The 24362-nt window shown below is 37.8% G+C and overlaps 1 protein-coding gene across 3 annotated transcripts in view; it reads right to left on the bottom strand.

Moving 5' to 3' along the window:
- Positions 1-24362, bottom strand: part of CERS6 (ceramide synthase 6) — a 342789-nt gene that overhangs the window by 42745 nt on the left and 275682 nt on the right. For all 3 annotated transcript variants that reach the window (XM_081582607.1, XM_081582608.1, XM_081582606.1), the window contains exons 7-8: positions 14560-14688; positions 11361-11467 (exon numbers count right to left, since the gene is read on the bottom strand). In XM_081582607.1, coding sequence (XP_081438733.1) covers positions 11361-11467; positions 14560-14688 — 236 coding nt within the window. The remainder of the gene's footprint in view (positions 1-11360; positions 11468-14559; positions 14689-24362) is intronic.

Raw genomic sequence — 24362 nt, forward strand, 5'->3', positions numbered from 1 at the left:
AAAGTTATTATGGTCAATTTATGTGGGAAATATATCATTTTTATTCCTCTTATTCCTTCTGCAGGAGGCAGCAATCAATAGCCTCACTGCTTTTTTAATTACTAAAAGAGAAGCTACATGAAGCAGCTGGCATGATATTTATTTGATGTTGATAAGAGTAAGCCAAAGTTTTACTATATGATATATATAAAATACATAAACAGAAATATAATATATTTAAGATAAATATATACTTATCTCACATAGATATTTATATGTGATAAATAAGATACATATTTATATATAGTTTTAAAAGATACAAATATGATATATATGATAAAGTACATCTATATTACATCTTTACCAAAAATCTACTTATCTATCTATATATCTCACATACACAACAGAGCATCACTTTATTTCACTTTTTTTGTGAGTAAAAAGTAGGCTAGAAGATAAAAATAAGCAGTGATCTTAGTTGTGCATGCAGTTATTTTCAGAATAAGGCAACCCTTTGTCATCCTCCCCAAATCTTTGAAGGATGGGTAGAAATCAAGTTAAAAAGAACAGGAGAACAGTCACAAGTCAGTATGTCTCATGAAGGCCACCCAAGTTTAGTCCTCTACCCTCTATGTCTGAAAGAGGGCTTGTCCCAGACACTAGCTGCAGGGTAGCCATGTAGGGCGCACAAATTATGTAGGGGGATTAGTTAGGATATGTGGGCTCAAGAGATGAGGGAGTTTAAGTAAGCATTACTCTGGCATTCAGAATATTTCTCCTTGATTTTGCGAGAAAGAAAATTAAAAAGAACGACACTCTATTATACTGAAATAAGTAAACAAACTACATGCCTGTGGAGAACACATTTATGAAAGTGAATTCTGAATTAAGGCTTAGAATAAATCAAAGCTTTATTGTCAAGTAAATCAGCAAACTTAACAGCATAGGAGCACGGAGCACAGTACTGGGCATACAAACGGGGACTGTGACATGGTCCCAGCCCTGCTTGGATCTCGCTCCTCAGTGGAGAAGGGAGACAAGGAAATTAACGATCACCAAACAATAGAACAGAACAGTGTTTCAGGAGAACACAGAGCAATTGCTACTGAGAGTAGGGGACTCAAACATCTAATTAAATTTTTGAGTGAGGTGAAGAGGAAACAATTTAAAACAAATGCAATCCTACGGCTAGTAGAGCAAAGGGGGTCGAGCTCCATGAATAATTCACTACGAAGAGATAGTCAAGCTCTGTTTCTTCAGTACTTTGTCGATGCACTTGAACTTATTTTGTGAAGCACCTGACTTATTTCTGGAAGATATTACAGACTTAATATAAGAAAGGGTCTTCACCCTTTTTAATAAAGTGCTGACTTTGCAAACTATGCTCCTAACATCAGCCAGTGTTCTGAAGAGAAGTAATTTAAGAGACTTGTACACAAAGAAAAACTCCTTCACTGCTTCATGTTAGCCCTTGAATTGACTGACTGGGATGTGTTCACAGAGTACTTTGAATAACAACTTAAACTATTCATTGCTTTATCAAGGTGTTTGCCCTTCAGCAGCAGACAAAAGACAGAATACCCTTACACGTCCACGGAATAAGAACCAGTAAAATGTGGTGGGCTAAAAATCCTGATTAATGGAAACACTCTAGTTAACTTAATGGTAACCAGAAAATTTTTCTTATTTTGTTTTGTTCATTTATTATTAGTCAAATGGCATAATAAAAAGTCACTGAAAATATTTTACAAATTTTTGATGGTTCATAGTGATGTATTGCTTCAATACACTAACTATGATTGCAGAGAACAAGTGAGAAGACAGGAGACTTATTTTGGAGGCTGTTTGAATAGCCCTGGAGGCTATTTGGGGAAATAATCCTCAATATTTCCTTATTTTAGTATCAGATACTACTGGGCAATAGGATTACATTACTAGACTATTCCATTTTGCAAATACATTTTATTACACTTACATTTCAATTCAGAAGACAACCTAAAAATGTTAAGTAACTAAAATAGTACTTCTTTGTCTCTCAGAATTTAAAAACATCTGGAACTGTTTCAGTCTGGCTATTCTTCTGTGCCATTAAAAAGCAGAATGTATTCAGAATCATTTCTTCAAACATGTTTTAATAAATATTTCAGTGAATGGTCCATACTACATTTCAACAACTACTGAATATGTAACTCACAGGTCACAATACAACGTATTAGCAACCAACTAATCAAATGAAATATTTATACCCCAACAACTCAATTTAAAGGCATGAGTTGGGATTGTGTGGGATACAAAGTAGTCTAAGATACTAGTATCTGTGAAAATTAGGTGTGTGTTTACATGCTGTCTATTGAAAAAACAAAGGAGTCAGAACAGCTAAGTTGGGTTACTGCAAGTTGCTCTGAGAGATGTGGAGTCTGCTACGAATTTGAGGATGGGCCTTGACATAAGTCCCCAGCAGAGGCTGGAACAACTGTTCAGGGTTCTAGGACAGAATTAATTATTATGCTGGGATGGTGTTCTGTGTGCTCCTGCCCACTTTCGTTGGTGGTCCCATGCGTGGAGGAAACATGCTCTATTTGTTTTTCCTATCTGTTTTTCTCTTGGATGGTTGGCCTTTTCCTATGCTGCCCTGGAATCTCTGGACAACATCCTCTCTCTGCGCTTCAGTAATGAGGAGCCAGGTCACCATGTCCCCCACTCATCACTTTCCCCACCAGACTTCAAGTCAGCCTGCAGTTTCAGTATATCTACATGTTCTATGATTTTCCTTATATATCTTTAACTCTTGTATTTCCAACTTGTTGACATTTAGCATTCCTAATTAAGCATTTCTGTCTTATTATCTGCTGTGGACAATGAGAGCAGTTATTAAACAATTGCATGATTCTGCTTTCGTAAATCTGTCTGAGCAAAATCATTTGATGGCTGAATGCTTCCCTGCTTTTAAAAGCTACTGAGTCATTGCCAGCTTCATCTTCCTGGATTGGCCGATGCTGTATCATAAAGAAAGATGCACTATGAGGTACAGAGTCTCAGTCACAACTGCGCCAAACTACACAAGAAATTCTAAAATCTTATTTATTTATTTAACAAATATTTATTGACAGTTTTGCAGTGTTGAGTGTTCCTGGGCTCATGACCTAATCAATACCTATACCCCCCAACACTCTTATTCTGCCTGACATACAGCTGGCTCACAGTGAGTGCACTGAACAGATCTGTAAAGAATAAGTGGCTCTTTGTCTAGAAAGAATTTGAGAAGTTCTTGCTCCCTTGCCCTAAAGACATGGAAAGTTAAATAATAATACATGGTAAGATATACCCACCCCCACCCCCCAAGGAATAGGGATGACTCTAGAGATGTGGGTGATACTGTGGTTCTGTCTTTTTGGCTACACTGCTATTCCAGAAGTGACAGCCAGAGGCAAGGATGAAGTTCTCAAAATGAAAGGACACAGGGTGGCCTCCACTGACAATGACATAGAGCCCTTTGCCCTGGGACTGCGGAGGGAGGGTTTCTCAGAAGCTTTGGGTTCTGATCTAGCCTGGGAAGTAGGCAATGGGCAGTCACAAGCTGGTCCAAAGCTGAGCTCAGGATGGTGACAAGGGGCTTAGCATGAACACAGTGGCCAGTTGGCAGAGACCCAGAGACCAGAGACAGGAAGGTGAGGGTAGTTGGAGCAGATCATTAGTTGGGTGTAAGATTGCCCCTCATGGTAACACAAGCAAATGGATCACAGCTGATGCGGGTTCTTTGTTTGTTACAAAACATCACTCTCAAATATGTGAGACCCTTGATTAAATTTTCAAATCCCTGGCCCTGGCATTAGACTTTATTACCATACTCAAGATATTTAAGAAACAGATAAAATGGCCATGCTGAATTTTTTCCATAGATGGTATATAAACACATTTTATAACACTTTGAGCGAATAATTTCTTTGGTCTTTTTCTCCTTCTCCCTCCCAGTAAAAGGTTCTGAGCAGTGACTGGGAGGCAGGTAGGGGTCACTTAAGACATTAAGTCTGTGTAGAAAGTGTTACTAGGGTACTGCATTTTTTTGTTGACTCAAATCACAAAAGGAGAAAAGCTTACTTAATTGAGAGCATATTCTGCATCTCCTATACTCACACATAATATTAAGAATATTTGCATGCTTTTTGCCTAAGGTAGTCCAAAGACTACCTAAACTAAGACTTCTTAGTCGCCTTTTAGTTTTTTAGAAGTCTTAGTCATTTTTAAGACCTAAGTCGCCTTTAGTCATTTTTTGGAAGTCTTTCGCCTAAGACTTCTAAAAAACACCCAGAGGCTGAATATATTTAATATACCACTTCCCACACTGCTTTATTTTTACTCATCAGACTAATTCTTAATGGTCTTGCCCAAGAGTTGGCAAACTTGTTCTGTAAAGGATTTTTACGATTAGCAGGTCATACACTCTTTCCCAACCACTTAAACCAGTGTAGCAGAAAGTAGCCCAGGGCAATATGTAACAGATGGACAAGGCTATGTTTCAGTAAAGCTTTATTTACAAAAGTAGGCAATTTGTCTTAAAGGCCACAGTTTGTTGATTCTGGTCTAGCCCTTCAATCTTAAAATTATATTAAAATTATTATGTTTACATGAGAAGAACAAAACATCTCAATACATATTATTTTTATCCAAGTCTACCCCACTTTATGAAGGTAGTAACTGATATTAGTATATGTAAATATTAAAAACATACCAAAATACCTAGTAGCCAAAAGACTTTAGGTTTCATCTTTTATCTTTCCAATATAGTTAACACAGACCAGCATCAAGGAAAATTTCAGAGAAAACCTGTCAAGAGATTCTAGAAAAAACCCCGAAAATTCAGCTTGTCCAAATTTGTGAACCCCAAAATGAATCTTTCTAGATATTCAGAAAAGCATATAAGCCACACTACTTTGGTAAAATGTGTCTTGAAAAATAAATCAGAGAAGATGATATTCTCACATGCATCTAGATGAATTTCAAATCTTATTATGGAAAACAGTAAAAGAATGATCTAGGCTCCTTGTAACATTTTTTTCTTTTTAATTGCAGAGACATTCAGAGAGTGCAAATCAGCAAATGATTTTGCTACTTTATGCATAGAGACACAGAAAGTAACATTCTGAGAAGCCACATGCTTCTGCTGGAACAGCAGAGACCACCAGAGGTACATATTTGACTCTAACTTTCCTGTAGTCAAGGGCTTGGCATTTGGTAGGAAATGGATGAGGATATGGAAAGTCAACATTAGGCCATACGAAGAGCCTCTGGTCATTGTGGTATGCCCATCCTTGGCTGGACAATGACTTGTGAATCTGTCCCTTGCAGAAAAGAACTAGCCTAACCTATACTTGCATTTTGTGAGATTCTGTGCAGAGCAATATTTACTTCTGCTTGTTCAGGATAGGTATAGTCACTTCACATTTGAGAGACTAAGGCAACCCAGCTCATGCCCATTACTACACGCTCACATAGAACTGAGAAGGGATAAAACAAGGTATTTTGCATCTCATAATTGGAGACAGCATTTAAGAATTTTATTTCAAAAGTATCTATGGTTATGTTTCCTTAGTCTAGACTAGTTGAAGGTTATTAAATGTATAAAAATTTCTGACCACTTGGCTGTAATGGGAATTTCCATGTCTAACAGTAATATAACACCTTTTAAAAAAGGTTTAATAGTTATAAAGTACTTTATAATTATAGAACACTGCTACAAATAATATTTCATTTGATCCTTAATATTTCCTGGTAAGGTAGGCAGAACAATTACTACTATTTTTCTCTGATGAGGCCACAGATGTACAGAAGCTATGCACCTGGTCTTCCCACAAGCCGCGAGGAGGAGAACCGTGACTCAAAGCCAGCAGTCTCTCTACTGATTGCACCATGCACCTTCCCTTTCAGGATCTTTGCGGCTTTGCCTTTTTTGATACCAGATTTCTAATGTATGGCCAGAAGTTGATAATGCTTACAGTGTAGTGTCTTGGCTGGAGCAGAATCAAAGGGACAATCATTTAAAAATGATTCTTTCTTTAATGCAACAACTACCAAAAATGTATCTCATCAACAGCTCGATGGCCTAATCCTTAAATAACATAGTACACTGTATTGTAGGAAGGACAGTTAGAATTTGCTGAATTAAACTGACGTCAGGAGACTAGAGTCCAGAGAGACAGGGTAAATCACTGACTAAATGAGTTTCTCTGTATAATAAGAGAGAAACTGCACCTATCTACTTCACAACAAATTAAGGTGCTCAACTAAGACAACAGATGTGAGACCATATTATTCAGCCATAAAAGGGAATGAAACTGGGTTGTTTGTAGAGATGTGGATGGACCTAGAGTCTGCCACACAGAGTGCAGTAAGTCAGAAAGAGAAAAATAAGTATTGTATATTAACACATATATGTGGAGTCTTAAAAAATGGTACAGATGAACCTATCTGCAGGACAGGAATAGAGTCACAGATGTAGAGAACAGATTTGTGGACACAGTAGAGGAAGGAGCCGGTGGGATGAATTGAGAGAGCAGCACTGACATATATACCCTACATGTGTAAAACAGATAGCTTAGTGGGAAGCTGCTGTATAGCACAGGGGGTTCAGCTCAGTGATGGAGGAGGTCAGAGGGCGGTCCAAGACGATATATGTATACATATAGCTGATTGACTTCATTGTACAGCAGAAACTAACACAACATTGTAAAGCAATCATACTCTAATAAAAAAAAAGAATTAAAATGTATCTAATTCACTCAACAAATATTTACTGAGTAGCCACTGTGAGCAAAGCATTGTGACAGATGCTATGAGATTGAGAACAATTTACTCTATGCAGATTAAAACCAAAGCTTCATAAAACACTGAAAATTGTTAAGAACTTCAGGGACCACACACAAAGGGAGTTGAGGAAAGACAGATGCAGATCAATGAACATAGTAACAGCTTATAACAGTGGAAAAGCTTACTCTCAAAAAAGAGCAAATCAAGGACTGTCCAGTTGCTAAAACACATAGACTTTTGAGTAGATGTAGTAATGTGAACCACATAACCAATTTCAAAGAATTAGCATGCAATAAAATAATGCAAGAATATCAAGAATTTTTAATACTGATTACATGTTAAAATCATATAATTTGGATATACTGAGTTAGATAAAACATGTGATTTAGTGGATATCACCTGTTTCTTTTACTTTTTTAATGTGACTACTAGAAAATTTTAAATTACTCTGAAGCCTGAATTATACCACTAATTTTGTTGGATCGTGCTGTTCTAGAAGGCTGCATTATGGCCAAAAGGGAAGTCTGGGCAGTGCACGGTTCTAAAAAGGCTAATTATGGCATATGCCATCTTTGTGAGGCATGGACCAAAGATACAATGCAGAATGAGCCAAGTATCGTCAAACCTACAAATCACAAAAATTCTGCTGGCTCACGTGGGAACACAATTATGGTTGGGAGGAACCTGCAGGGTATCACTGGTGATTCCAAAGTAAATGGGTTCAAAACTAAAAGAAGTGAGGGCATAAAAATCATTCTGTTTCTCCTTCCAGCTAAAGCACAAATATCTGAGGGAGAAATAAGTCTATGAAACGCTTGTTAGAACTGAAGACCAATCTAGCTCCAGCACTTTCCCTCAGCCAGTGACTATTTCACACACATATTTGAAAAGCCCCTGATGCTGGGAAAGGTTGAAGGTGGGAGGAGAAGGGGACAACAGAGGATGAGATGGTTGGATGGCATCACCGACTCAATGGACATGAGTTTGGGCAAATTCTGGGAGTTGGTGATGGACAGGCAGGCCTGGCATGCTGCAGTCCATGGGGTCGCAAAGAGTCAGACACAACTGAGCGACTGAACTGAACCGAACTGATACTCTATCTAGAATCATGCTTTACTCGGCTGACAGAGCTCCTTAGTGCATGCAACCAAACTGGTTAATATCAACAATCCACTGACATTCCTTACACCCAATAAATGTTCAGAAAATAACTGATAATCTCTACATCCCACACAACTATCAACCAGAATACCGAAGGGACCTGTAGGGATTCAAGTGCCCCAAGAGAGGCCTTTGTCTTACTGAATTCTCAGCACCCAGCCCAGTACTTGTGATACAGTAAGTGCCCAGTAAATATTCATTAAATACGCAAAAAGTGGTAGTATATTAGAAGGTAAAAGTCCACATCTATATGGAAAGGGCAGGAACCAGAAATTTTAGACTGGTGAGCACTTAGAAATGAAGAGCCAGGAAGGAGCCAACAAAGGCCACCAAAAACCAAGCCACCCAGCTGGGCCATGAATCTTTTTCTGCCCAACACCACATGTGCAGAGCATGAACTTGATGTTCACAAGACCTTTGACAAAGTCTTTTACAACACCTTTAAAAAATATGGAGAAATAGCAGACCTAATGACAAAGCAGTTATAAGACAGTAACGAACAGAAAATCATAAAGACAGACTGGTGGTTGAGAGATGGAGGTCAACGTGAAGAAATTCTTCAGTAGTGTACACAGGAGTCCCTCTGGGTCAACATTTGCTTCAGTGAGTGGGGAGAAGCGTGAAAGGCATGTTTGCAAGTAACATAAAAGTAGCAGGTAAGTGTAGCAGTGGATATGGTTCAGAAGATCCTAATCAGGCCTGAATATCTGAAAACAGCATGATGAAATCTAATAGAAATAAATGTAAGTGGTCTGATTAGGTATGCAAATAAGTCAGAATTAGAAATAAAAATACATAAAAACAAGATAAATGTAAGATCAAGGCGATCTAGTCTGGCAGCAGCTCAGCTGTTTATCGAGATTGCCTGCGGAATGCTAATAAAGAGGCAAACTGAATCAGAAGAAATGCCGTTCTAAGTACAGCTTTTTGTTAGTGCTTTTACACTTTGCATCAGCTAGTCCATACTCAGAACATTGTGACAACAGGAATTCTGAGGAACAAACAAAGGAGAACAACAAACAGGAATAACTGAAGGAATTAGAGATGCTTTTGAAGAGAAAGCCTACAGATGATATAGTAGAAACCCTTACATTCTTAAGAGTTTTCAGTTAGAAGTGGTTGGGTACACTTTGTCTGTTTTCCAAAAGGCACTTTTTTGAGGAAGGGAAGGAGTCACAGATCTTTTTTAGAATCTAATAGAGCCAGGGGTCCTCCCCTAGGGAAAAAAAATGTACACACATATGTTTTATAAACAGTTTCAGGGAGTTCTAAATCAGATTAAGAAACTTTAGTTTAGAAATTCTAAGGACCCAGGTTTCTGTTTCATATAAAAAATTATTTCTCCCTTGACCTCTAAAGCAATACTCCTGATGAGGAATTGAGAGAATTCCTACCCTGGGCAGAGGGGTGGGAAAGGGGTCTGGAGCCAGTCACCTGTAGTGTCCCTCCCAATTTTAGGAGTCACTAATCTGAAAGGAATTTTTCAATTGTTTCACAGTATTAAGGCAAATACTTAAAACGCTTTTTATTGTCATTCACCTTACTATTTTAAATACTCTCAATGCCCATTACACTCTAGTAATTGAAACAGGATCAAAACAAAGGTCACCCAAGCACTCACATCGTTTATGAGACATATCTGACAAGGATTTCATTCACTAGATGCCCAGCCACAATGGCAGCAGGTATACAGAAATTATTTCTTGTCCCCAAGCAATAAAATATTTCTCCCCACAAGCTGCTTTTTGAAAAACTTGACTGCACAAAGGGCTGAGGTAGCAGGAAACCTACTGTATTTGCAATATTATAAGATCTTGGTTTGCATTTCTGGTTATAAGGATTTTTCTAAGCAGCTGGCTTATGTTATCATCACAGGACACATGACATACCCACGAGTTATCTCATTAGCAGCATTACATAATTTCTATATTCTGAGTTTATCTTCTTGGTATCTCATTGCTGTCTAAACCGGAAGAGCTTTTTCACATAGCTAGAAAGGAGGAGATACATCTCAGCTTTAATTCTATCCTTAAAAGATAGAATGATAGTGATGCTTACTTTTTAAAAACCAGGTTCTCAGAAATTCTAAGCAGGAGAAGCTTTCTGTTATTCTTTTGAGAAAATTTTCCTGGATTTTCCTTGACTTTCTTCTATTTAAATTCCTACCCCTAGTTTTGCTCATAATCTTGAAAGAGCTCCAATCCTGAAACAAGTATAGATACATTATAGTCAAAATTACTTTAATGTTTCCTACCCACAATCATATAAAACTATTATAATGAGTTTTATAAATGCCTTCTGCCAATACAGGGTGCTGCTTCCGGGATGCAATTTTCATAACAAGTAGGTGTCCGAAAGGGCTGAGTGTCTCAAGGAGAAAGTGTGTGTGTATATGTGTGTGTGTGTGTGTGTATGGGGTGAGATTAATTTGTCTATGGAACCTCAATGATAGATGTTCCTCACTTAAAAATCCCAATTTTATTTTTATAATTTTTCTATTGGACTGAAAAGGTATCACTGAGCCCTTCATTTTTCCACCTTCTCCCCTTTTTGTTGCTATAATTTCCCATTCAAATCAATTTCCCCAAGTGGAATAAAAAAATCTGTCATCAGTGGTAGACTTTAAGTGGTATGGAGGAATCATATTTTTTTAGAAATAATAATCTCCATAAAGATTAATGACAGTGGATCTATTTTCTATACAAGAGATTGTCACATTTCATCAAAACCTGTCATATAGCTCTCAACCAAAGAAAAGATGTCCAGACAGTGAGGGGCCACAGAGAATTTTAAGGGTTACTTTTGAGTTATATGTTTCATTTTCCTTAGCTATAAAAGCAGCCGATGAGAATTATATAGGATAGTGATCCTTAAACTTGAATGTAGCAGTCATCAGGAAGGCGTATCAAAATCCGGATTGCCAGGCCCCACACCTCGAGTCTGTGATTCAGTAGGTCTGGGGTGGGTGAGGCCCCAGAAGTTGCATTTCTAACAAGTTCAGAGGTGATTCTGCTGCTGTGGCTAATACTCCAGGAATAATCCTTGGTGAACGACTGGCACAGGAGGATCTCGGATATCTAACTGGTTGCAATACCATACTTCCTTTCTTAATGCAAACTTTCATGGCTAAGGTTTTTGTATCATACTTTAGGATTGGAGCCTAAAATGGCTGACAGCTTCCTGTGGCTTAAGAACCTATGTAAGCCACAACCTTCTCTAACGATCCCCGTAGAAAGTATTAATAAAGAAGGCAACTCCCTTCTGGAAGAAGAAATCAAGCTGTTTCTTGAGTCTCTCCCTCACTTTCTTTAAACTTCTTACTAAGTATCTGGAGTGAAATTCAACAGGAAAATGTTTCATAAAACCTATTCTGGATGGGGTGGTCATATTATCAGGGAGAAGATAGGCACACTTACCAGAGAGGAAATACACCCAGTCGTGTAGTGATAAAAACCATGGCAAACATAACAAACAGGAGATCACAAATTTTCTGAAACTTGGCGTAATTTGCCATTTTGGCAGCCTATGAAAGGAAAGAATGTGAAAGATTAATTGAGTTAAACTGATAAATGAAAAGCTTCTTTCAATATGTATGAGTCTCCTTTAAGATATAACTTACCAGATGCATAAAACTGCCTGCTACTTTGAAATGTCATGCATCATGCATCATATTTATAAATTACCCATAAGTCAAGTGAAATGCAGTATTAGCCATAAGTAGAAGTACTGACTGTTACAGATTTAATAAAATATTCAGCAACCTGAAAAATTCAATTATATGGTTGACTTCAGGAAAACAGAAATATAAGAAATTCTTGCATTACAGATAATATTAGCAAGCCAAAGATACCAAATTGGAATTTGGCATAACAAATCAAAATAGAAAGTGCTAGATAATCCTTTAAACCTTTAATGAATTCCAAATACTAAGGTCACAAACTTTTTAGACATATATTGAGCCTTCCTGTACTTTTTCCTCCTTCATACTCAGAGTTATAGGTTTTTCTTAAACAGGTATAAGGAGGTCTCTGGGGACACAGTTCAGTTCAGTTCACTTCAGTTCAGTCGCTCAGTTGTGTCCGACTCTCTGCGACCCCATGAATTGCAGCACGCCAGGCCTCTCTGTCCATCACCAACTCCCGGAGTCTACCCAAACCCATGTTCATCGAGTCGGTGATGCCATCCAACCATCTCATCCTCTGTCGTCCCCTTCTCCTCCCGCCCCCAATCCTACCCAGCATTAGGGTCTTTTCCAATGAGTCAACCCTTCGCATGAGGTGGCCAAAGTATTGGAGCTTCAGCTTCAACATCACCCCTTCCAATGAACACCCAGGATTGATCTCTTTTAGGATGGATTGAGGACACAGTTTCTTGGTTTATCCTCACAAATTTAGAAATGAAGAATGTGTCAAGATGATGTTATTTCAGTGACTCCATTTAGGTATCATTTTCAAATTTACATTATTGGGTCATTTTCTAGATGAAAGTCACTAATGTTCAGAATGTCTATGAGAAGTACACTAATAATTTATGGTAGTGATTTAAGTGACCACTTTTTATGTTATAAATTAGTCAAGGAAAGAAATATATCCCTTTCTCTACCATTTACTTTTTATAGATGATTCTAAGTAAGAACAGGTGACACTGAAAACATAATTGTGCTTGATTACCTCTTTTTACATTTTCACATATAATTCACAGTACCCACACACTGGGTTATAAACCGAAGATGTATTTCAAATTCATGACATTATTTTCTACTTCTTGTAAAGTTAAATTAGCTGAGCCAGACTTGAAAGGATTGTTGACAGTATACATAGAAGCTATAATTTAAGAACTTTAAGTAAAATATGAAGCTATGAGAGAAATACATTCCTAAAAGGAAATATCAATATCTATTAACTTAGTGGAAGCCAGGATTACGAACCTTTAATTTCATGAATACTTTGTATGTGACATCACAACTTATACTAAGGAATAAAAAAAGCATCTTCTGCCTCCTTCTGGCTATGTAAACCATGTAGTTTTTCTTTTACATTCATTCACCAGTATTCAATAAAAAGCATTAAACATCAATTTTTCTGAAATGTCTAAGCCATAGATTCCACTTTGAATATTTGGATATTCTCAAGCATTATAATGTCAAATAGAATCCAAGGGATGAAGAACATTTCCTTTTAAACCTTTGTTTAAAAAGGAGTCATTCACATGACTTGGACTTCTGGATTACTTTTCTTTTTTAGATAAAAGTGGTAGATGATGATTCAGCCCACGTTTTCTGAATTATGGCTCTGCCATGCACTAGGCCATCCATTTCCACAGACAGAAGAGCTGGCAGATTATACAGGATTGATTTCAAAATGGTAGATTGCTGTATACGTTTCTACCTCCAAGCACACTGAGGATTTAACCACATGGTAACTGATTTTCAGGGAACTGCCTTTGTACTAATTTTATTTCTTTTAAAAAATGCGCTGAATAGAATCTAGCTTGAATCACTTAAAAATAGTGCCAACCTTTCATATGACATATCTAGCCCATTAGGACTATGTTTTTTGTTTCATAACCTTATAGGGACCAGAGTCTTTAATGAAATGCTGTATATACTTCAAACCTTGACTAATTGCCTTTATAGTAGATTCAATTTTATGACCTGAAATTTCTGCTTATATTGCAATAACAAATCATTGATTGAGGGCACTTCTATTTTACATTCACAGTGACAGCACAAGCTTCAAAGGGGCAGAACTGTAGGGCGAAAGGAATAAAAAATCAGAATACAGATTCTAAGACCCATTTCTACATGGAATTTGTACTTTGGTAAGTTTATTTTTGACCAATTATGTAAATTTCTTAGCATTAAAGTGAAAAACTGTAATTATATAACCTTACTGACATGTCTCTTCATGGGGGCCAATATTAAGAGTAAATACTACACCAAAATTTTACTTGGGATTTTATCTTTTGAAATATGTTTAGAAGCATTTTTCTTTTTCATTCTTTTTTGCTATTTTAATAATTCTAAGTGGTAATGGTTTAGAAAGTTAACTAAAGTGCAACCAATATCTCTTCAGGTATTCTTAATATGTATATGCATAGAAAACACAGTTTTCATGTAAAATTTGCAATGTATATATACTTTCACTGTAAAAATACTAGGATAATATGTAATATTAATATACATAATCCATATATATATGTAGGCAATAAAAACTATGACTATTAATTTAATCAGGATGGACAACTACTAACTATAGTGAGTTATACATACTTTCCAGATAAATCAGTGTGAAACTTGTAACACTAGAAACAAAGCCTATTCAAATAGTAATTTTCCTATTGTAAAACATTAATTTCTTAAGTGTGGAAGGGTAAAGGTTTTCATTATTCTGTTAATAAAGAATGCTAACTTGGTGAATAGTTTTTGCACACAAATTTGTATATTAAAGTCTCACTTTCACCAATTAGACCTACAGAGAAACACTCCACAGATTCAAAGAAGTCATATACTACCTTCTCCCAACACCATCTAGCATACCCTAGAAGAACTGAGGATCTGAGCGATTCCTTAAATTTCAGATTTTGTACTCTTATATATGAAAAGAAAACTTTTACCTCTAGAAGAGCATCGGCTGAATCATGGAGACAGAGGATCAGGGTCCCTACTCGGGCCATGTTGTTGACATATGAAAAGGTAATCAAGAGAATAGCTACAAGGTGGTGCAGGAACATAATGCCAAAGTCCTGGGAAGCAGAAGACACAGGCATGTTAGTTAGGATTTAGCAGCATCACAGTTCTTCCATCTATTCATCCATTCATCTACTACTTCTGAGGGCCTCAATGGGCCCCGTACTGGGGACACTAAAATGAGTAATATATAGTTCCTACTCTCTGAGAGTTCACCATGTCCTGGGAGAGACACGCAGAAGACCAGTGACTCTGGACAATGTGATCAACACCAGGACTAAGGCCAGATCATTAAGGCTGTTTTGTACTAAGCCAAGGAATTTGAAGCTATGGGAAAAATTGCCATACAGAATTTGTGAATGAAAAAATATTGCCTGTAGACAGTAGACAAAGGATGCTGCAGCCATCAAATTACAGTCTCCTCCAGAGTGAGCACTGAGCAAATTCAGGATGGAGAGAGGATGCCCACCAGCAGTCAGTCACTGCAGTACCCTAACTGTGCACCGTGAGGAGGCTCAGGATGAGAAAGCAAAAGATACTGGCCCCAGAGAGCTGAGGTGCATGTCAAAGGAACGAGTGATACGCATGGGATATTCATCTTCCTATACACAGAAGAGCACTAAGTTCCTTAACTTCAGATATCTGGTTTTCTTTAATAATAATCTTTTGCTATTCTGACTACCTGGTCTTTGTTGTAGAAACTCCTAATATATCTTGGGTCCCCCTTTGTCTCTTTGGAGTAATCTCTCAGAGTGATCTGTGATGCTACGTCCGCAGCTTAAGTCCTTAGTTTTGTCAACTTTTGGACAATAATTTTCAACTTTTAAATTGTACATTTTTTTTCAGTTGACAGGTTTCAAGCTCAGAAAGGTATTATTTGGATTTGTACACTAGGAAACTCTTTTAGGCAGCAGTGCAGGTCCAACTGGACCACTTCTCTGACTACTAGTGGCTAGGGTTTGGCATCCTTCTCCTGGAATATGCCCAACGAAATGTTAAAATAAGAATCATAATATGCTGGCATTTCTGATGGCATTTCTACACAAACAAGCTCTGAATTTTAACCATTATCTGTCTGTAGTCATTAGAAAAAAAAAAAAAGCTGGCAAACATAATGGGAACTTGGCCATCCTTATTTTGATCAACTTCAAGGGAGCTGCTTTCTGGCCCATGTGAAAAGATCATCTTTCTCCAGTACTGATTTATCCCCTGACCACCTGGACACATTTATTGTAACATGGAATTTATATTGCTTGGAAATGCTTTTACCGACACTTTTATTTGGTCTGTATTTCTCCCAGAGTAAACTCGAAGTCTCTGGGACTTTAGTCCCAAGGCCAGCTCTAATGATGACCTACTTGAAACCATGGACCATTCAGAGATAAATGAGACAAAATTAGCATATTATGAAACTGAGAGAGAGAGAAAAGAAGAAAGTGAATGTACAGATACATACACTCTTCATTAAGTAGCTACTGATGTCACACAGTTTGGGGTCTGAAAGTTCAACTTTGATGACTTAAATGGTTCTAAAACATTTAAGCAATGTTTTTTGCTTATATCCTGAAAGTAACTAATGATAATCTATAAGTAATAAAATACTGCACCTATAAGGTCCTTTTGCCATATATTTCCTTGTATAGTTCCCATATTGAAAAATTCCAATCATTTTAATTTATATAACTTAAACCTATAAAGCTATGGATTCTTCTAGTGTTTAAATTCCTGTGATACAGAACTCTTTAAGAATATCTTTTTATGTTTTATAAATTCAAGCTTTAAATGACAATGATGAAGTAAAGCCAAATGGGTATATTTAAAAAAAACACAATGTTTAAATGGTTCTGTATACACTTTGGTGTCCAGAGGTTACTTTTCTGCATTTATAGATAACCATATTGACTTATTATTGGGCTTCCCCAATAGCTCAGTGGGTAAAGAATCTGCCTGCAGTGCAGGAGACAGGAAATGCGGGCATAATCCTTGGGTCAGGAAGATCCCCTGGAGGATGAAATAGCAATCCACTCTAGTATTCTTGCCTAAAAAAGTCCCATGGAGAAAGGATCCTGGTGGGTGACAGTCCAAAGGGTTGTGAAGAGTCAGACATGACTGAGTGACTGAGCATACATGTTGGTTTTTTAATTTATTGTAGTAAATAGCTCATATTTACTGGAATAAACAACATATTCATTTCCTAAATAAGGTCAGATACATTAAAAAATGAAATAGAACTATTTTTCTTATTTTCAGTTAACCTAGTCTCAAAATGAGCTGTGTGGCATGATGGTACACACCACTGTTGGCAGAATCATGTCTTGCATCAGTTCATTCTAACGCCCATAGCAGAACTACATAATGAAGTTGTGCAAACTCCTGCTGCCTGTGGACCTATCACCATGCTCCTTCCTCTAGACCCACATTTGCATCTCTAATTAATTCTCAGCTCATGGCGAAAGAAATGAAGACCACGCTCTGAGTTTAATCACTGACTATATACAGACTCAACTTACCAGTTTTACCTATTTCTCTTGATTTCTCTGATACTTTTGTAGTATCTAGGGTTTTCCTAAAGCATTCAAGTTGAACAATACCAAAGTGCCTTACGCATACAATAAAAATTGCTCTGATAATGTTTCCCAGGGGAAGATAAAATCTCTTCACTCCAGGCTGTTATCAGAAATGTATTCGGTTTCATCACCTAGAGTAACCTACCACACAATAGCTACTTCAAAACAATGGATCAATTAAAGTGGAGCTAACCTATCAAATGCTATTTTATACTGTCTCATAAACATAGTTAAATAAAAACATAGAGTGTTAATTCAACAGTTGAGTGAGTTTATATTCACCCATGCTGAATACATAGATTTTAAAATCTAACTAGTTGAGTACCTAACCAGAACAATACGTTCCACATTTCCCATTGTTTAGCCCTGAATGATTGCTCTTGATTCACTGAAAGAGAAGAGGTTTTCTCGATTTAATTTTAAAATGAATATAAATTGATTAAAACCTTATGGAGGATTAGGGCCATTTTATAATTAAGTTTCCTAATATGTATCTGATATAAATGTCAATAAATAAAACAATGCCCTTGGCAATATAGCAAGGTTGCCCTAAAAACAAGAGACTTGTTTTTCAGACAAAGTTTGCCTTGTGAAGATGATTTTTGCATATAAATAACCTGGTTCTAGAAAACATTTATTACTGAGGGGCTCAGAGCTATGCTTATGGCAGAAGGCCAATTTTCATTATACTGTCATATCTGTATGAATATAAAAAGCATGAATAATGGATTTTGTCTTTTACATTTCTGCTTCAGAAAGCATTATACACAATGAAATACCTTTAATAAAAGCCATGCAATCATTATTTTTTGTGTTACTCTCATCCCCTCACTGTGACATTTTTCTGAATAGGCAGTGAATCTGGTACAAATAACAGTTTTTAAACAAATTGTCAATTTAGACTTGATCAATGCATTGTGGGAAACTCCCATCCTCTTGTTTGTTACTGCTGAAAGTAACTGGTGTATTAATATATCTAGACCCAGGCAAGCTGCCGGAAACTTAGCATTTAGGTTGAGAATGTTTCTTCCATTTTTGGTAGCATCAATTAGGTAGAGAGACTGTGATTTCTTGTTGGCCCTCATACTGAAGACAGATCCCAAAGCCCTTATTTCAAACAAACTGGCCTGGCTACCTGCATCAGTGGTCCCCAACCTCCTATTGTTCTGTCATATTGTTTCTGGGCATATTCATAGCCATTGTCAAGGGCTCCTTCTACATCCCTGCATGATATTTACCTCAACCCCAGCCCTCATTGTAGTGACTTCTCCTATGGTAATTATCAGAGATAGGAAAAAGTATAGATATGGTCTTGACTCAAGTACAATTAGAATAAGGCTAAAATGAAGAAATTGAAGGAAAAGCCATCCATTTTAATACCAGAAGCTGGGAAGAAAACATTGGGTTTTTTCCATATTACATTTCTGAATGGCATTTAGAGAACCCAGAACAGAGTCTCAGTCTATTTTGTGTAGCTTCCACATCAGAAACTTGTAGGTGCAGATAAACTTCTAGTTACTTGGGATCCATCCCCAACTGTTATTAGTAGAATGAGAATGGGCATCCTTAATTCAGTTCTCCAGGGGAATTCTCTGCACAACAAAATATTAGCACCGAAGGGCCACAGGGACCAAAGTCTGATGTTCTATATGATGGAACTCCATTTGCAGTGGTCAGGCTGAATGAACAAGGCTTCAAAATAATACTGTTTTCAGAAAACACATAAATTCACATCAATGTGGATATTCTTATGAAAGCAAAATTAACTCATTTCTTATTAAACAGACTTCCACTATAAACAAGAAGCTTGTTCTCTAAATTCCCATTTGCTGGCTAAAGTATTAACAATTTTATGCAGTTTCTTTTGGGAATAATCTTTGCAACAAATAAAGAAAAGCATTGGTGAAGCTTCTCAAAAAATAATTAACATCAAGATATTAAGGTTATGATGGTTAATTCGGATGTGCATGGGTGGTGAAAAATATGAAATACCACTAAAGTGCAAGACAAAGAAAAGACTCTTCTCTCTGGGATCCAAATGACAGAAGCAGCTTTCCCAAATTAAACAAATACCATTAATAAACATATTCTAACTCATGAATCATTGTTGTTTAGTTGTCATTCATGTCGAACTCTTTGCAACCCCATGGATTGTAGCCTGCCAGGCTCCTCTTTCCATGGGATTTTCCAGGCAAGAATACTGGAGAGGGTTGCCAACTCCTTTGCCAGGGAATCTCCCTGACCCAGGCATAGGAATCAGGCAATACCATGTTACCCATTTAGTAGATTCTCAAACTCTCTAAGAAACAGAATGAAAGAAACATAATTTGAAGCTGATTTCATTTTATGGCCACTACAGCAGTAATAGAAATCTTTCATTTCTATTTTTTAAAAAATAGTTTTCCTATTTGAGTCTTCAAGGTACAAAGAAATTAATAGGTTGTTAACAGAGTAACATGTTCTTTTTTTCTAGAGATCAACAACAGTTTCCCCATCTCTTCTCTTGGGATCATGCAACCTGAGAATAAAGCTCAGAATGTCGGGGAACAATACAGCTGGGCAGAAAGTGGACTTCAAGCCTGTAACTTGACATCATATAGAAAGTATACTTCAAGCCTGTAACTTGACATCATATAGGGAAAAGTGGCCACCCAGATTCCACCTTTGCTCCAGAATGAACACATATGGAGTGTGTGAACTTCAGACAAAACTTACATGTGCCAAGAACAATCATAGTTAAACACTTTCCCCATTGAGTGAATATGAAGATATAATAGATACTCAAGCTTTGGTTATGGATAGTTGAAGTCCTATGCATGAATATATATATTGATACATTAACATATCTATATCTATCTATCTATATTTCTCTTAAAAGGCAAAGAAACAAAATACTAACTGTCTAGGTTGTAAAGACACTGACTGAAATAAAAGAATATTCAGAGTGATTTATAAAAATCTGTTAATTCTGATTTGCCCATTATTAGGCAACTTGAAAATTATACCTTTCTGTTACCAGCCTGTGATGTAAGAAGTTCACATAATGTATGTAAATGTAAATGTCAACCTTTGGGGTATCTGCAATCTCCCACAATTTACTTGGTTATTATATTTTTAGCTAGCCTTGAATTTTGGCTTACTCTAAAGAGAACTGGTTAAATGTGCCATTTAAAGAAGGGTATTTCAAATAACAATGATCTTCAAAAACTGTAGTTGAAATTCACTTTCATTCTTATGTATAGCCTCTACTCAAGTGTAAATATTTATGGGAAAATGTGGAAACAGATGAAACAAATGTGATTTGTTTGGATAATGTTTGTTTAATTATAAAGAGGTGGAGTCCTGCAGGAATGATTCAATTAGCCCATATCTGAAATCAATCCATGAATAAAACCTCATACACACAAAATCTAGAGACAAATTTATTTCTACACTTTTTCCCAAATAGACTAGATTTTTCACTTTTGGGACTAAATATATACATATTTAGGTCCTTGAGGGAGATAAGTGTCTCATACAAACATCATTATAAAAATAGTAAGTGCTAAGAAATTAATTGGTTAAAGACTTTAAACTTGCTATTGTTAGTATTGAAATGTTTTTAAAAACATGTGCTGATATGACTATCTCTCTCTTCCATTCTTAAAGCTGACATCCTCATTCTTCACCAAATAGGCACATCCAGGTGACTCAACTTTAGAGCAGAGAAAGACAAACTACAGACTCCACACCAAATCTGGCCCTTATTTGTTTTTGTAAATAATATTTTATTAGAACACAGCAACATCCATTTGTTTAATCACTGTTTATGGCAGTGTTCTTGCTACAGTGGTAGAGTTAAGTAGTTGCAACGGAGACTGTACAGCTCTCGAGTTTAAAATATTTACTAGCTGGCCCTTTAGAAAAAACTTTGACGACCTCCGTCGTAGAGCCACATCAAAGAGCAAAATATGTGAAACAGTCTTGTAATTTGAGATATCGCAATTGCATAGGCTCATGGCTGGCTTCATCACATTTTCTTTAGATAAAGAATAAGTAAGGGGTTTAATTTTCACAGCTGTTCTGAAGCAACTCATTAAGTACTACTTTCAAAATTCAGATAAATTATTAAAAAATAAAACAGTTTTGGCACATATCTCCATGAAAATCCTTATGATAAATTATAACTACAACTTTAAGAGCTTTTGCAAAGCTTAAGCTTTTGTGAAAACAAGAGCTGTCCTGGATACAACATTAGTCTCTCTACCACATGTGCCATTACTTCAGAGTTTCTGGGAACATATATAAATGAAATAAAGAACTGCTGTATCAGCAGTGTTTACCCAATCTTTCTCCTGTGTAACAAAGACGGCACTATTTTAAGATCAAGAACTCATAATCTCATGTACTTTGAATTATTTAGTTAATATTTAATTTTCAATTGATTTTATTACTGTGGAAAAAGATGCAATAAAATTTTATTTGCACAACAGAAAACAGCAAGATAGTGCTACTACTTCCCTCACACTTGCCTGGCCAGAGCTTGGAACTTCATCTGAAACTCCTGGAGTCCTCCCTGCTTTCTGCTCCTCTTCCCCTCCAAAGTATGCTCTCCAGATGCACTCTGCTTTCAAGTAATGTAGGTATTTTTCTTAATCATACACACATGTCTTTTTTCTCACTGAATTTTGGGTATTGAGATGTTCTCCATCACTACAAGTCTTGCCAAATTACAAGCGCCAGTAGTTGGAAGCCAAAATATCCATCTTCTGGGTGCAGTTGAAATGACTCTTGGTCCAGTTGCACTAATTTGTATAGCTTTTCATATGCTAGAAGGGTCACTTCTGGGACATTTAAGCACACCCAACGTAACAGTCTTAAGTGATATGCAAGTTAACAGATTTTACTCTCCTTTTTATCCGGCGTGAGGGTGGGGTGTAGGAAATAACACAGTGGACAAAGGCTAGGGCTAACACTGGATAGCAAATCAACTCATTTAGGTTGGAAACATCCAGAACGATCAGTAGGGGGCAGGTGGGGCTCAACTAAAATCAGAGCGATCCCAGAACTCAAAAGCCATCATCCTCACATTTACTGTAAAGCCTGTGCCTTGTGTTAGGTTGTGTCTGACTCTGTGACCCCATCGACTACAGCCCGCCAGGCTCCTCTGTCCACAGGATTCTCCAGGCAAGAATACTGGAGTGGGTTGCCATTTCCTCCTTTAAACCCTGGAGGTTCTAAATGACAAATCAGGCCTCAATTTGGTGCTTTGGATAGAAGAAGAAAAAGCCTCCTCTAGGTCAGCCATGCTAGGATGATGCTGTAAGTTGTCAGGAGAGGTTCAGGGAAACTCTTATTATTATCATCAGCCTTATAGTCTCTCTTCTAATTCCTCTTCCTTCCACTGCCTGAACTCCCCCCCTGCCTTCACCAACAGGCAGGACTCTACCTGCAAAACTCACCTGTCACCTTCCTTGCCCCCATATAGTACTCTGGCCCTTCAGGGATTTTTCCTGGCTGGAAGGCTTTGTATTTTCTCTTCTTTTCTCCAAGCCCCATTCCCATTTGAGTACCTGGTGAACTTCTATCCACCCTGAGACTTGCCTACTGATTCTCAGGCTTCAGAAGGTTTGGACATGGGGATTTATTCCCAACAACACCATAAGGGAAGTACTGTTTGAATGCCATTTTATAAGGAAACTGAGGCACAGAGAAGCTGTGAGATTTCTTCAGAGTCACATGCTAAGGACAGGCTCAAGGCACATCAGCATCTAGTTCTGTGTGACCGGAGAGGTCAGGCTCCCATCACAGTGGACTGCTTCTCAGAAACAACAGCACAAGGAAAGACGACAATAAGGAAGATGGCAGCAGAGGGAGGACACTTCTGAAAACACAGGTAAGTGGGAGCCTGTCAAACAGAACAAGGTTGCTTCTAGGAGACAGGAAGAGAAGGAGATCAAGAGGAAAGGGTAGGATTAGCCATGAATGGAAGAGGTGCCTCTTCTTGGGAGGCCAAAAGAGAGGATATGTCATGGGTCTGTTTATATTTAAAGGGATAGAAATGGAGAGAATTCACTGAGTTAGGGAGATTGTTAGATAGATAGATAACAGATAGACAGTAAGCCAAAGTAGATGCTTTCCCGAAGCTCCTAGGATGACTTATGGGAAACTCCCCAGGGGAAGCAGAATGGAATCTCCTAATGAAAGTGAAAGTGAAACTCACTCAGTCGTGTCTGACTCTTTGCGACCGCTTGGACTATACAGTCCATGGAATTCTCCAGGCCAGAATACTGGAGTGGGTAGCCTTTCTCTTCTCCAGGGGATCTTCCCAACCAAGGGATTGAACCCAGGTCTCCCGCATTGCAGGCAAATTCTTTACCAGCTGAGCCACAAGGGAAGTCCAAGAATACTGGAGTAGGTAGACTATCCCTTTTCCAAGGCATCTTCCTGACCCAGGAATTGAACCGGAGTCTTCTGCATTGCAGGCGGATTCTTTACCAACTGAGCTATCAGGGAAGCCCCAAAAAGGGGACACTGTGGCTGCATGGGCCAGGAAAAGAACCTGGACCTCCTGCGTGGCAGGCAAGACTTCTACCACTGAACCACCCATGCACCAATGAAAGTGATACTTTCCAAATATCAGTGGCATCTCTCAAGGGAGGGTGGGATCTCTGAGGGCCTGGACTTAAGGACCCAGAACCCTTGAGCAACAGCACTGTGTTGGTCCCGGGTGTAGGTCTCTTTGTAATGTGGCAATGCTGTGGCCCTTGGCACCACCCTGGAAGAAGAGGCTCCTGCTGTCACTTCTCATGCTTGGGCAGCAGTACATGCCACCACAATGCCCCAGGGCTGTTGCCGGGCTGGTCATCTAACTGTGAGATCTAAAGATGCTTAAGAGCCTCTCCTCTGGCGAGGTGCTCAGGAGTTTGATTGCTGGAACAAGCTACTAATTTTTGAATAAAATCTCATAAAATTGCCCCATAAGACATTCCCCCCACCTCCCCAGACAAGACTGTTCTATTGTTCTCCCACCAGCCTGCACACAGCCCTGGGTTGAAATGCTTTGATCACTAGTAGTGGCTTACTAAAATGAGCTGCCTCGTCTTCCCTTCTTTGATTCTGAAGTCACTGCAGTGAGAAAGAAACAGAAAGAGCCCTCAGAGTCAGCAGTACCTGCCCTGGAA

Source organism: Giraffa tippelskirchi, chromosome 3 (assembly GCF_054371585.1).
Source record: "Giraffa tippelskirchi isolate mGirTip1 chromosome 3, T2T-mGirTip1v1.2.pri, whole genome shotgun sequence".
Lineage (NCBI taxonomy): Eukaryota > Metazoa > Chordata > Mammalia > Artiodactyla > Giraffidae > Giraffa > Giraffa tippelskirchi.